The sequence below is a fragment of the Chroicocephalus ridibundus genome, chromosome 9 (assembly GCF_963924245.1).
Source record: "Chroicocephalus ridibundus chromosome 9, bChrRid1.1, whole genome shotgun sequence".
In the NCBI taxonomy this organism is placed as follows: domain Eukaryota; kingdom Metazoa; phylum Chordata; class Aves; order Charadriiformes; family Laridae; genus Chroicocephalus; species Chroicocephalus ridibundus.
In genome coordinates, this window is record NC_086292.1 from 9,921,046 (window position 1) to 9,934,909 (window position 13,864).

A 13,864-nucleotide genomic window follows, 5' to 3' on the forward strand; every position below is an offset into this window, starting at 1 on the left:
ATAGCCTTCGTCAGGAGATTTGATTACATAAAGCTCTGCCTCAGAAAGGCCAGAGCCCATCCAGATTGTATGCTTTAAATTCTTAAAGCAGAGTACAGACAGTCAAACAGCTCATTACGATTGCGCACAACGAACTTCCAGGGGCAGCTGCTGTTTCTGCTGTCTCACCAGAAGACTTATCTCCACCGCTAACAGCCAGAAATCCTCTGCACCCCTTCTAAGAGGGGTGCTGCAAGGATACAAATATTTTTGGAACCAGTCAAAGCTTTAAGACTGACTATTCATTTCCACTGTTGTATTTCTCTCCAGAAGACGTGGCTTCCCAAAGCAGGGCCACTTAGCAGAACACCACCACACCGGTGGGGTGTGTGCGCATCAACGCAACAGCCAAGGACTGGACAGAGCCACCAAAGCCACCTCCCCCGTCCCACCACAGGCAGGGTCCCCGCTCCGGCCGTTACCAGAAGGCATTACACAGCTTTCAGCCCAGGGCTGTTCGTCAGGAAACGCTAGCCTAAAATACAGCCAAATCTCAATCTTCATTTGAAAGATGGGCAGTCTGGGGGGAAAACCCCACTGGCAGCAAGTGGGAGGCTTTCCATCGCGAGGGAAGAGAGGCTCTGTCATCAGCCTCTGCGAAATGGAAACAACCTTTAAAGGGCTTTAGACACTTTGCATCAAAACTGGCATTTTGCTGGTGAAAAGTCACTTAAGAAAGCATCTCACACGCTGCCTATTTCCGAGCGGGTTAGCGCGTGGGATACAGGAAAAACTGTGCCTGAGTGTGGAAACCCAGCCTATTTCAGAGCCCAGACCCGCACCCCACAGGCTTTAAAAAAAAGCCAGCATCCATCAGCTCTGGGCAGCTACCCGGCCACGCTGGAAACCCAAACAAACCGGAGCCACCCTTCCCACCTTGGCCCCACACACACCTGCGGCCAGCGCCCGGCCCACCCCGGCCAGAGAGCACAGGCGGCCGCCTGCTCGCCCTCAGCCCACAACAGCAGCCTCAGCTACCAGACATCGTTACTCATTAATCAGAGAAAAAAATCCAACAACAGCAGCGCCTTGAACAGGACCGGCGAGTCCAGGCAGAAACTCTTCTTGTTGCAGGCAGAGTCAGGCAGAAATTCCAGCCTCTCACCGAGCGTCAGGGCCGGGGATGTGCAGCGGGGGGCGAACCCGAACCCTGCCCTCTTCTCCCGCCCCACGGCGGGGGGGGCAGGGGCAGCTCCCGGCGCAGGGCCCCCCTCCCTCCCTCCCCATTGCTCTCCCCTCCCCGGCAGCTCACCTTGGTGGGACATGGGCAGCACCTCGTTGCCGGTGCCGCGGTAGTTGTAGATGACGGCGGCGACGGCGCCGCGGTCGGCCGCCAGCCGGATCTTGTCGGCGAAGGTGCAGCCGCCGCCGCGCTGGATGAGGGCGAGCCAGCCCGGGGACCCCCCATCACCACCACCACCGCCACCGCCGCCACTGGGCGGGGGGGCCCCGCTGAAGTTGGTGCCGGCGCTGCAGGCGTTGAAGGAGTCGCGGCCGTCGGGCAGCACCAGCAGCCCCGCGGCCGCCTGCACCGGCGAGTTGAGCCCGTACAGGCCGCTCTCGCTGGCCTCCCAGCCGCTCCGGTTGTGGTCCGCGCCGTCCTCCCACGACACGTTCAGCCAGGCCGTCCACACCGCCACTGCCGCCGCCGCCCCCCCTCCCCCGCGGGGACCAGGCGGCGGGGCGGCGCAGAGCAGCGCGCCCAGCGCCAGCAGCGCGGCCCCCGGCGACATCACGGCACGGCACGGCACGGCCCGCACACGCCGCCGCCGCCGCCTAAAATCGCCGCGGCTCCGCCACCGCCCACGGGGGAGGAGCCGGGCCGCCCCCCGCTGCCCGCCGCGGGAACCCCGCCGGGAGTCCCCGGCCCCGCCGCACACCCCCACGGCCGGAACCCCGCGGGGGGGCGGGGGGGGAACGCTGCACCCACGGGCGCCCCCACGGCGCGGTGGGAGGGGAGCACCGGGGGGGGGTCCACCTCTCCGGACCGCCCCCCAAGGCGGTGTCACCGCCCCGGGTTGCCGCCCAGGGGGGGATGCGGTGGGTCGCCCACCCGGATCACCGCGCAGAAGTGATGGTTCCTCCCGACATCGCCTCTCAGGGGCGATGGGTGACACCCCCCGCCCCGGATGGCTCCCGGGAAGGGTGGATAACCCCCCTCCACCACCTCCCGGCGCAGGGGCGACCCTTCTTCACACCCCCCTCCCCAGCAGCCTGCCCCAGTGCCCGCAGCGGACACAGCACCGGGGCGCCAGCGGGCCCCTGGGCACCCCCTGAAGGGACCGACCCCCCCGGCACCCCCAAGCACAGCGGCACCAGCACCCGGAGCCCAGCCCGCCTCGCACCGTCCGGTTAATGTTTGCTGAACGCTCAGCGACAGGCGGTGTCAGCCCTGCCTGAAGCCGGCCTGTAGAGCGCTGGGTTAGCTGCGTTAGCTCACCGGCCATTGTTCTCCCCTTCATTAGACATACGCTATAGACCTGCCGTCTCAACCAAAACCGCCTTTTTTTCTATTTATGTATTAGTTGTGTTTGCACAGTTAATTATTATTTGACCTATGTAACTCTCAATGAAAATTCACGATTCCTTAGGACGCTGCAGGTCCTTTGCGGGCAGCCAGCTTGCATTCAAAAGTCCCTCGCTCCGGCGCATGCATATTTTTGCCAGGTTGTCCAGCATCAGGCGGCGCGGTCAGAGCGCTTGCAGAATCGCTGCAAACATGAGTGTGACATGCTGTCGAGCCCCTCCAGGGAATTTGAGGCAAGAAAGGAAGGTAACAGGAGACAAAAGAAAATTTTGAGCTCCTCTTCTCCACAGAACCGCTATTCTGATTGAGAGGCTCTGCCCCTGCCAGCTGCTCTGCAGGAATTGCCCCCAGCACCTGGAGCCACTCAAACATGTCCCCACATGGCCCCGTGTCACTACGCACAGGCTGGGTCTCTGGGTGGGAGTCCATCATTTAGAAAGGATTATTCCTGTGCAGCGATTACATGGCACAAGAGCAGCCGCTGCCTATGCAATCGCCAACAAAATTAGTGTAAACACTGAGTTAAACCCTTTCTAGTATGAGTCGTCGCCGCTTACTTTTTAACGCAGGCTTTTGGCGGATTCTGAATCCACGTAGCTGATAACCGATAACTCGGCGTCGATCTACGGCGCACATTTTCCTTCACTTGCGCCTGTGCTAAATGCAGGACAAGGAGCACTGGGCATAGTTGAATGGCTACCTGGGGGCTTTGAAACCAACCCGCTCCACCGGCACCCACCCCTGCCAGCACGGCATCCACGGGGTTTTGCAGCTCAGTAGCACAGGGAGATCTGCCTCTGGTTTTGCTGCTGAAATAGCAGCACGCAGAGCAGGTAATGAAGAGCAGATGAAGCAATTTGCAGAAGATCAATATTGCTACACACACTTACTAAGCGAATCCTTTTGTCCTAACCTAAACAAGCCTCTCATTTTCTCATTCCACCTCCAAGTAGACAACTCGTTTAGACAGTAACATCTCTAGCTATAATAAGAAGTATATCTGTACGCAATCAGAGGGACGTGGTTTTGTGTTGAAACCTGTTCCATGTAGGTTCAGGGAACAATTTAACAACACTCTGAAAATACAACCAAGCTTTATGCAACAGGCAGCAGCCAAACCGCTCAGCGTCAAAAGCCTCCCGAGCTTTAGGGACGTTCAGCTCTGGCGTTTTCACCCAGACACGATTGGACCAAAGGCAAAGATTGAAACTTCCTCGGCATACAAAACTTCCTATAGTTCTGGGGTTTTTGAGCGTGAAGCCACAGTCTCTTACACTCTCTTAAACATTACAGTTTGTAATCCGACGATAATAAAGCCACAGCATGGGTGCAGATGTTGCGGCCGTGGGCAGACGCGAGGGCGTTTCTGCGGCAGGCAGGGTGCCGGGGAGCAGCCCCGCGGGGCGCCGTGGCGGCTCTGTGCTGGGGCACAGCTGCCCATGGGCTCCAGCCCGGCTTTGGGGGCTGCTGACGACCTGCGCTTCTCTTCGGAAACTGTTGGGAAATGTGCACGCCGTCCAGGCTCCTGCCTGGTGGCAAAACGTCTCCAAGACGGCTGGTAATCTCACCAAAATGAACGCGGAACCTAAATTTGAACTCCTCGCCGTGCAGCGCAGAGAGCGGTAACAAGAAAAAAAAAAATCGCTCTAAATGGGATTGCGGATGTTTGGCTGCCATGGCGTTATTTTGGTACCAAGCTTGTGGCTCCCTGCTCAGGCAATGTTTCCACTCGCTTGAAAATAAGCGGACAGCAGGCACAAACAGAAAGCCTGTTCACCACAGTAGAGGAATTTCTCAGGTTAGCAACGCAAAGTCCAGTGTTTGTATTGGGGCAAAAAAGCGGACGCTGACGGAGGTCAGTCCTTCCAAGGAAACACTGGAAGACACCAGCCTTGCGCAGCTTGGCAGGGAAGCCACCTCCAAGAGGCCAATGGTCCCCGTGCGTCCCAGCACGGATAGCGGCTCCTCCGGGGCAGCACAGCCAAGGGGAGCCGGCTGCGGTGGCCGGGACACTGTCGGAGCGCAGAGGGATACCCCAGCAGAGTTAAAACACCATGTTTTAAAAACAGCATGCCAATTATACCTATTTTAACTTGCATACCACATATCGAGAGCTTTCTGGGCTGTCATTCATTTAACCTTCTTCCAGAATGATAATTCTTAAACAGATCTGCAGCCTTACTGAAGTTTATCCTTTGCTTGGGTTTGAAAAATACGGTTTGTCTGATGCCTTTCACCTCAGTCACCTGTAATTCACAACAGAAAAGGTGCATATTGAGTAGCAATTAAAAATAGTCACTGCTACCAGGAAGCCTGGAGGGACCAGGCAAGAGGAGGGCTGATAGGTTTTGGTTTTTTCCTTTACATAAAAAGCTGAGATTTTATAGTTTGGAGAAAGCATATTTTGTTCTGGAGAAAGAGACGAGACACTGTAGGGGCTGTGACATGCAGCACAACGTATTAACAAGTCCTGCAACTCACTTCTGCTACATTTGTTTGCAAGAGCTTTCTAGAAGTTTCTGAAATCAAAAGCGCTGTAGCCCATGATGACTACAGATGGGAGAACGATAGATTAAGCAGCATTAATGGGCTCCCACAAAATCAGAAGCAGAATTACATCTAAAATAGTTACAGCATGAAGGCATTTCTGGCACAGATCTGATTTTTTTTTTAACCTGAAAAGATTTTTATTATTTAAAACCTTATGCTGTATAATTTTGCTTTTTATTTTTCCCCACGGCTACTGGTAGAGGCTCTGAAAAGTTCAGAAAGCAGGGCTCGACTTTCAGGCAAGGTGAAGTCCTGGGAACGCTGTCGCTGCCTTCCACAGGGACAGACCCTATCGTTATCTGGAGCTTTGTCTTATTTGAGTAAATATTTAAACATCATTTTTCAAGATAAAAAAAATGTTTATGCTAAATATTGCTTTTTAATGTCAAGCCAGATCACTCAGGGCATCTTGCTGATGAGAGACCTGTATATTCATGTCCTTCAAAACTGCATTAGTTTCTCATTCAAGTACGCAGCCCTGGATCTCTGTCTTTGGAGGAAAGCTCCCAAGGACACAAGAAATCTCTGTTAGAGCAAAGCATTACAGGGGCCAGGACTGAACCCCCCGAGCGCTGCGTATGGATCTGAACCGTGTTCCTGGGCCTTCTCCACTGAACAACAAAGTGGAAAGGAGAAGCACTTCTGAAAACGGAAAAAGCAATCAAAAGGAGCACCCTAAAATGAAACCCAGGACTGAATGTCATGGGACAAAAAAATCCGTGAACAAATGCTACTCTGAATCACAAGTTAAAGTCAATAGATGTTACATTTCCTTATCCAAAACCAGCTCATGTCCATGACCAGCAATGGAACGCGCTTGGGCAAGTGACTTGTTCCAGAATAGGCAACGGCGTGGGCTACAGCATCCCAAGTTTTTAAGCTAGCTGAAAAAAACCTTTAGGGTATGAGAATGGAGCTTGTGGTCCTTGCCTCTTTACAAAGAGGACAAGCTCAGGCCGGAGGAGGCGTAGAGGCTGGAAACATTCCCACCTCCTGCCTGTGGGGCTTAGGAGCTTCCAGGAGAATCTGAGGTGATCCTTGCGACTAGATGCAGAAGACACATGGAGGTTGCCAGTTCCAGCTCAGTTTCACTGTGCGTCTTGGAGCTCATTTGGCTGGAACACAACTTGGAAACTCCAGCCCACAACTCTCCTTTCACTGGATGTGGAAAAAAAAAAAGTGCGTCAGATGGCCCTGTGCGCTGGCACCGAACGCTTTCCCTCGGCTGGCCAGATGTGCGCAAGAGTCTCCGGTGCCAGGGAAGCAAACAATGTTTCTCCGTACTTCTGGCACAGAGGGACCAATTGTTGACAGTGCTTTCTAATAAGAAAGGCCAGAGCTTGCCAGACAACACGTACTTTTGGTCCGGTCTGGTTGCACATGGAGCTGAAGCACAATGCCGCTCAGGCCTGTTGATTCAGCGGTGGTCTTTGTTCAGTGACGGTAGAGTTTCCAAGCAGGGGACTGAATCAGTGGTTTCCTTCCCCTGCAGTGCGTTGGGCAATCTCCATCCAGCCTGGGGACCGAGATTTTCCATATCATGCATGTAATGCAGTTGACCAACTGAGGAGCATCAGGTGACTGGAAGTCTGAACACACCAAGAGCAGGACATATTGACACTTGGCTCTTTGAGGAAGAAATGAGTCCAAGCCAAAATGTTTGCACTTTCTGGCGTTGTTATGCACAACCTATAGGGCCGCAGAGTGCAGCTGCTCGCGGAAATCAGCAGCGCATCCCTGAGGATCTTCATCAACCAAGGTACAAGCGTGCCGAGTTTCGGTTCTGACTTCATCTCCATCAAATCCGCACAGGACTCTCTGAAAAGCCCTCACCGCCTCCAACAGGGAAAGCTCAGCAGTGACTCCAGCTGGTCCTGAAAACCTTGTTTAAAGGACCGCAAGCCGAAGGCAGGAACGCGCTGAACAGGGGCTTTTAAGATCACACAACTGTAAAAGTTCAGCTTTTACAGCATAATTAGGATGTCAACATAATTAGGATGTCAGCTGTGACAAACTTCAGTCACCCCAGCAATGTCAGCTGCGCCAATGGCCTCAACACGCCAAAGACTTGCCAGGGTCTCTCGTTCCTTCCTGCCACCCCCAAGAGCTGCTGACATGCTGCAAGAGACACCGGCCACCCCAGCAGAGACTCCCCCAGAAAGGGGCCCGGGAGGAGGAAACAAGCATTGGAGGAGAGCATACAAATGGAAAAAACAGTAAGCAGAAAATCCTCTCTGGGAAGGTGTATGAGATTTTGGGGTTCGGTGCTTGCAGCCAGCTGGTGGCTGGCGGGGTTCGGGACTGTCCCAGCTCCCCAAGGGACACCCAGCACCAGGCAGCCATCACTGGTCATGGCCGGGAGTGCTCGGTGCTCGCTCCCTTTCCGAGAGGGCCGTGGAAGTGTCTAAACTAAACATCAGCTCTAGACTAAACGATTTGGTTTAGGACATACTTTTTTTCTGAGATTCATTTTTGGCATGTGACTTCAAAGCGTGATGGGCCCGAACTGCAAAGTCAGGCTGGAGGCGGTGCTCCTCCCTGCCCCAGAGCACAGAGGCCTCGCACGGCCGTTTAGGCTCAGTGATGCTCCTTTCAGCATCTCCCTCTCCTTGAGATGGGAGAAATTGTAAACCCCAGATGGTTTCTCCTCTGTGCCTTTTGCGTCTTTGCTCAGCTGCAAAGGTGCTCACGGCCACGGCTTGGGAGGACACTGGGGAGAGGGCAGCCAGCTGCCTGCAAGCTCTTCTCCAAGCGTGGAACAGACCGTATTCATAGCAAATAAAGATATTTATAGATCTCTTCGATTTATGTACAAGTAAGATTTGTATTTCAGGGTTTTTTCATTAACATTTTCACTCTTCAGGGGGATGCACAGGGTAAGGCACTTTGATGCAGGTGATCCTTTCATGGCTCCACCAACCCAGCTGGAAAACCGCATAGACAGCAGCAGTAGATTTTAACTGAAAACAGTGACAACTACAAGAAAATCAACGGCCCGTGTTAAAATATCTTCTAAGTAACTTCTGAAATTGCTACTTTGCAATATTTAGGATGCGAGATAAGTGAGATAGTAATGAATGCACCTATCAAAAAGGTGGCGTAGTTTATTGCGTACTTGCTGACCCAACATTTCCATGTGCAAATGGCACAGTCTAGAGTCCACTGAAATCAAAGGAAACGCTTCCACTGATTTTGTAAGGGTTAAGGTATTATTTTTTTTCTGTAAAGGCCCTGTGTAAATCCTTCGTTGGAAAGCCAGATGGACTAGAAGGTTAAGTAGACAAGAGAGTAAATTGCAGTACGAATTTTAAAAGAAACCAAAGGCTGATCCCGAAAGAGACTTAGGGAAATTTGGGTCCAAAACATATTCTGAAAACCTCTGATCAGTTGCTGCTTAGACCGCCTCCAAGATGTGATGCTGGTTCATTTTTTGTTTGGTTTTCAAAGGAAACAAGGTATGCAGTCTTACTGTTTTCCTTTCTGTCCCCATCCCTCCTCCTCCCCCATCTCCTCCCGGCAGATAACTTCCCCGCTCGCCTTACGCTGATGATCAATTTCAGCCAAACTCAGATGAAAGCTTGGAAAATTCAAGGAGAATTTTCCCACAAGTTTTTCAACATCAGCAGCTGGTTACAGGACAGAAACCCCTGTCAGTTCCTTCAGGAGAGGCGGAAACCTGAGGTTCAGCAACCACATGCTGTCTTTGGACTGATGGCTCCTGACAGCTCCTGCCTACCTCTGCCCAGGGGGAGTCCCACCTGCCAGAGAATGGGGTTTGTTAGTTCAAGGAACAAGGAAGCAAAAGGACTCTTGAGCTTGTGGAGGTGAAATCATAGGGATGGGAAGGGGGAAAAGAGGAAAACGTTACCCAGGTGGAGTCAGAGGGTGTATAGGGACACAGGGGACAGGTGTTAGGACAAAAATCCCACTTTGTTAGTTGTTTTACACCCAAACCAATTTATTTACTTCAAGCACCTGCTGTCCTGCTTCTACATGTGCACTGGTCTGGGTAGGGACAGCATTCGGCTCTGCTGCCCTGCAGAGCTCCGAGCACAAAAGGCGTATTGCACACCGGCACAGCCCGGAGCTCGGGCATCTTCCAGGAAGCAAGAAAATGGGTTTGAATCGTCTCAGGTGGTAAAAGGAACCAAACCCAGCCCTCCCCTGGTGCGAGTCAGCGCACTGAGCTCCCGGAGGAAAAGGTCTTCCCCACACCCTCTGTGCTTCACCAGGAGGGACTGTCCCAAACCACGGCGAGAGACAATGCATGAAGTCCTTACCTCCAGCCAGCTTCCAAGCTCTGAGTCTTGGCCTCAGCCTGAGCAACACCCTGAACCTCAGGAGACTTCAAGGAGATCAGACTTTAAGCTCAGTCTGTCTTGAACATTTTCCTCTTGGCTATTTATGCCCAGCTCCTTGCTGGGGTGGTTCACGGTTTGCCTCATTGGCTTTCATCGATCCTTCTGAGGTGTTTCACAGCGGTGCCAGCATAGAGAGGAGCTGACCCTCACCAGCGCGCTCTGCAAGCCCCCAGGGGCTCATTTCACTCATACCTGCAGGTGACCATCAGGCTTCCACCATTACATTTTTTTTCTGTTCAGTTCTTGGGTTGCAACAACTAACACAACTTCAATCACAACAGCATGACTGATAGGAAAGGTTACACTGACAGGTGACTGAGGAAAGCTGTGCACGTTCTATAAGATATTACCTGCTTGTAGTTAGAAGCGGGATTGATTGACTCGATTAGCTGCAAATATTTAATTTGTTCTTTGTTTCCAGCAGGTTAAACAGAAGATGTCACCTTTCTCTTCTAGGGGAAAAGGTTAGCCAGCAGGTTGGCTTCTTTTTTGGGTTCTGGCAGTTAAAGTTTTGCAAAGCCTCTCCTGAGCTTTGCTAACCGAGGAAGGTCATGAGAGCGCCATGCTGTGGTTCCAGGACAAACCTTCTGCTGGTTTTCCAGAGAAGCAGAATCTGGGCTCCCTGTATATGTTCGCCACCAAGTTTATGGATGAACAAGTGGGTCACAGTATGTAGTGACCTGAAATAAACCCAGTGCCCATCACATTGATTACCTGGGAAGCTAAAGAAACACTGAAGTACTAAATGCCAATGTGGTGAAAGGTCCTGGGCCTTGATGTCTCCGTGTTCTGGAGGCTCTGGAAAATCCCAGACCTGAATGCAGCTCCTTGGCAGCCTGTGCTCTGTGGAGGTGAGCACAGCCCACAGGGATTGTTATGGGATCCTTTTTGGAAGGAAAAGGCTGTCTGCTCTGGAGATCGGACAGTCCAACCCAGCTGGAGACAGCTGCCCAGGGCCGTGTCCACTCGGGTCTTGAGTACCTCCAAGGAAGGAGACTGCACCACCTCTCTGCGCAACCTGCCACACTGTTCAACCACCCTCACAGTGGAGAAGTTTTTCCTTATGTAATTTCTTGTTTGTGCCCATTGCCTCTATTTCTTTCACTGGGCACCACTGAGAGGAGTCTGGCTCCATAGTATTTACCCTCCCTGGCCCCATCAGGAATTTGTACTCGTGGACGAGAAGCCCTCAAGCCTTCTCCAGACGGACCCGCCCCAGCTCGCCCAGACTGTCCTTGCAGTAAGGGCTCCCACCGGTGAAGGGCTTTGCCCTTCCTGCCGCTGCCCTCGCTGTACCTGCACCTCTCACGCCATCAGCGACGTGAAGCCACTTGGACAAGTTTCTCAGACAATAAATGGAGGAATTTGGTCTACGCTATGGGAACACTGACTTCACGGAGGCACCTGGACTGCTGTTAGAAGAGCCACTTACTTCACAGGGAATAAAGGAAAAGGGAAATACACGGCATTTGCTTTGGATGGACCTCTTAGAAGTTAATTTGTTTTCATGTGCAGGTCCCACAGGCTGTTCAAAGCTGGGACAGAGAGCCCGGCTTTTTCTATAGTGAACAGAGGAGACGACTCAAAATGTGCTGCAAAAGAGAAATGGCTCTGAAGGTCAAATAAGCAACGATATTTTAGAGAGTTAAGATGGGAAACCTGAGCAAGTTTTTATGCCAGTTTTTCAAAACAAAAGATAAACTCAAACTCCATTGTCAGGCATTTAGCCCACAAATTTATAATAGGTATTGCACCAACAGCTAATAAGATCCTATCTCAAAATACTTCTGAGATAACAAAAGTTAGACTGTGAGGCTGCAGAACATCCTGGAAACAAGTTGGAAGGAAATGCAGATCCACAACGCTGACATTTTTTTTCAGTTGCTGGCAGGATTGCCAGTTATTTCTATTGTACAGAGAAACCGAGACACCTGCTTGCTCCTGTCGTACAGCGGTTCTGCCAGGCTACTGTTCTTCACGAGTCTTGGAGGCTTTAACCACTAAGAGTTTCCTTTCACTGGGTCTTAGTAAATCCCTTGGAGAAAACCTTTCAGAAAACACTTGATATTTTAGCTTAGCTGCTATATTGGACTAGTATCCAAACGGCAGCAATAAGGGTGGTTTATTTTTATTTATTTTTTTTTTTTAATACTATCTCCAGTCTCCTATTTTCTCTTGTAAAGGAACAGGAAAAAAAAATTGCAGTGACAAGAAGATACAGCCCTCTACCGACCTGCGCCAGCACTGCTGACAAAGCGTCGGCCCAAACCAGCTGCTTCGTGACTTTGCAGAGCACCGTTATTCTGCTACCGGCTGCCGTCTGGTATTTGTTACTAAAAAACAAGCTCCCAAACACCTTGTTTAAATTTGGCTGTGTTTCAAAAACTTGACAATTCCTGGTCTTTCCATTTAAATTTCAAGGAGCGGTGGTGGAAAAATGTTGTTACAGATGCATGTTCCGTTTCCTTTCCAGAGAAAAATCAAGTTAAGTGCTGGAACCACCAAAAAGGGACGTTTTTCTTCTAGCAACAGCTTAGTCTCTGTACCGTTGGATCAATCTGACTTCATGCAAATGACACAAACACCTACAGAAAATCTTTCAGATTGAACGAGAGCATTTTCCTGCCAGTGATTTGTGTAATCGGAGAGGAATGGGAAAGTTGTTACTAATATCTTGACGTCTAAAATTCTCCATCATAAAAGCAATTAATGTACCATTTTAATCTCAGGGGTGTGTGTGTGTAACAACAAACCAATACCCAGTAACAGGTGAAACTGATGGCAGGTAAAAGGAACTGCAGTAGAGGATGAGGAAGGCATCACCAAGAGGGGAGGTTTTTTCTCTTGGTTCCTTCCCAGCAGCTTTAAATTACCAACGTTTCCTGCAAGCCCGGACTTTGCCCAGAACAAACTATTTCATTGCTGTAAGACCGAGCGGGTGTTTTACGATGTGAAATACATACAAAATATTGTACTGTTGTAACAGAAATGGAGGTTGGCTAGAAATCTCTATTGATTTTATGTTGAAGTCAGCAGGAAGGGAGGAGGACGGCAGGAAACTGCGGCCAAGGCCCCAGGGTCTAATGAATAACCAAGGTGATGGGGTTCCTATGGCCCTGCACGGTAGCAGAGGAGTGCAGACGGATGACAAGAACCAACTGATAGCCCTGGCGGCTGCTGCTCCTCGTGTAATCAGGTTTTCCTCTCGCTGCTCTGCCAACAGGGCCTCTTGTCTCCAAAGGTCCAAATGGCAGAGAGGATTAATCCCCAAGTCTCCTCAGACCCCTCTGGGCGATGCCACCATTGGCAGATTCGGGCCAAAGAGGAGATTTCCTTCCCCAGCCCTGTGAACAACTCTGCTGTAAAAAAGTAAATCACCTCCAAGCGCTCTTTTGCTCTAAGCCTTGTGCTGCAGTCACCACCCCTCTCCCAGGCTTTTTCCCTTCTACCTAAAGAATGTGCGGCTTCACGCTTTGCCTGAGGGAAAGAAATACAGAGAGAAGATGCTTCTATACTGATCAAAGAGCTCATCTCACTGAAGCATTTTGCCCTCACCGTCTTTAACATGTCACTACTGCACTGATTTATAAACCTTCTTTGCCACCAAATAGATCGCAATATCCACTTCAGTCCTATAGGACAATTACAGGAAATAGTCCTACAAAAATAACAATTTGTCTTTGAAAAAACTAAATGAATTATATTAAGAAAGATGGGACTTCATGTTTCATGAAATACACTCTCGGGTGATATGTCTGTTGCTTTCAAGATTTAAAAAATCTCTTTAGTTTTAGAAAAAAAATCTGAAAAATTACGGTCTGCTTTCGGAGCTTATCCTAAATAACTATCTTATTTCTGGAGTCTAGTCTAGTCTGTCGGGTTTGTGACACCCCAGTTACCCAGAGTATCTAAACAAGGTTCCATCCCGTTCCCCTCCGCTGACCTCCGGGGGAAGGGGCTGCCCTGCTCCCGCCTTGGGCCAGCTGGGGTCACAAGAAATGCTGCTGGCGCTGATTCTGTGGCTATGTAAAGCCATTACGATCCTTTCCTTATTCACCCAGCGTGAGTATGAGCTCGCATGCTCCAAAACCAAATTAAAAAAAAGCAAGTTAATCTGAATCTTGACATGCCGGCCACTGAAGTCTAAATCATTTTCTCCAGAGGCAGAACAAAAGCTTTGGTTTATTGGCTACACATTTCCAGTGAAACTTTTAAGCTCCGTTTGCAAACACTAGCTCCGTCATGGTATCAGGAGAGTCAAAGCTGGCTGTGTCGTACAACAAGCCACTGCACCTTCAGTGCCGTACAGCACAGCTTTTATCATGTTGTGCAATACCTTGTTTAGGACACTTTTTTCTTTTTTTAGCCAAGCCTCACACGATGGTTC

General features: G+C 50.8%; 1 protein-coding gene across 2 annotated transcripts in view; it reads right to left on the reverse strand.

Annotated features, from left to right (window-relative positions):
• Positions 1 to 13,864, reverse strand: part of RNF128 (ring finger protein 128) — a 41,918-nt gene that overhangs the window by 26,696 nt on the left and 1,358 nt on the right. Inside the window, exon 1 of one of the 2 annotated variants that reach the window (XM_063346480.1) lies at positions 1,292 to 1,853. The exons of the other annotated variant lie outside the window; for it this stretch is intronic. Coding sequence (XP_063202550.1) covers positions 1,292 to 1,772 — 481 coding nt within the window. The 5' untranslated portion in view covers positions 1,773 to 1,853. Of the gene's footprint in view, positions 1 to 1,291; positions 1,854 to 13,864 lie in introns of those variants that run through there. 2 annotated transcript variants of the gene reach the window in all.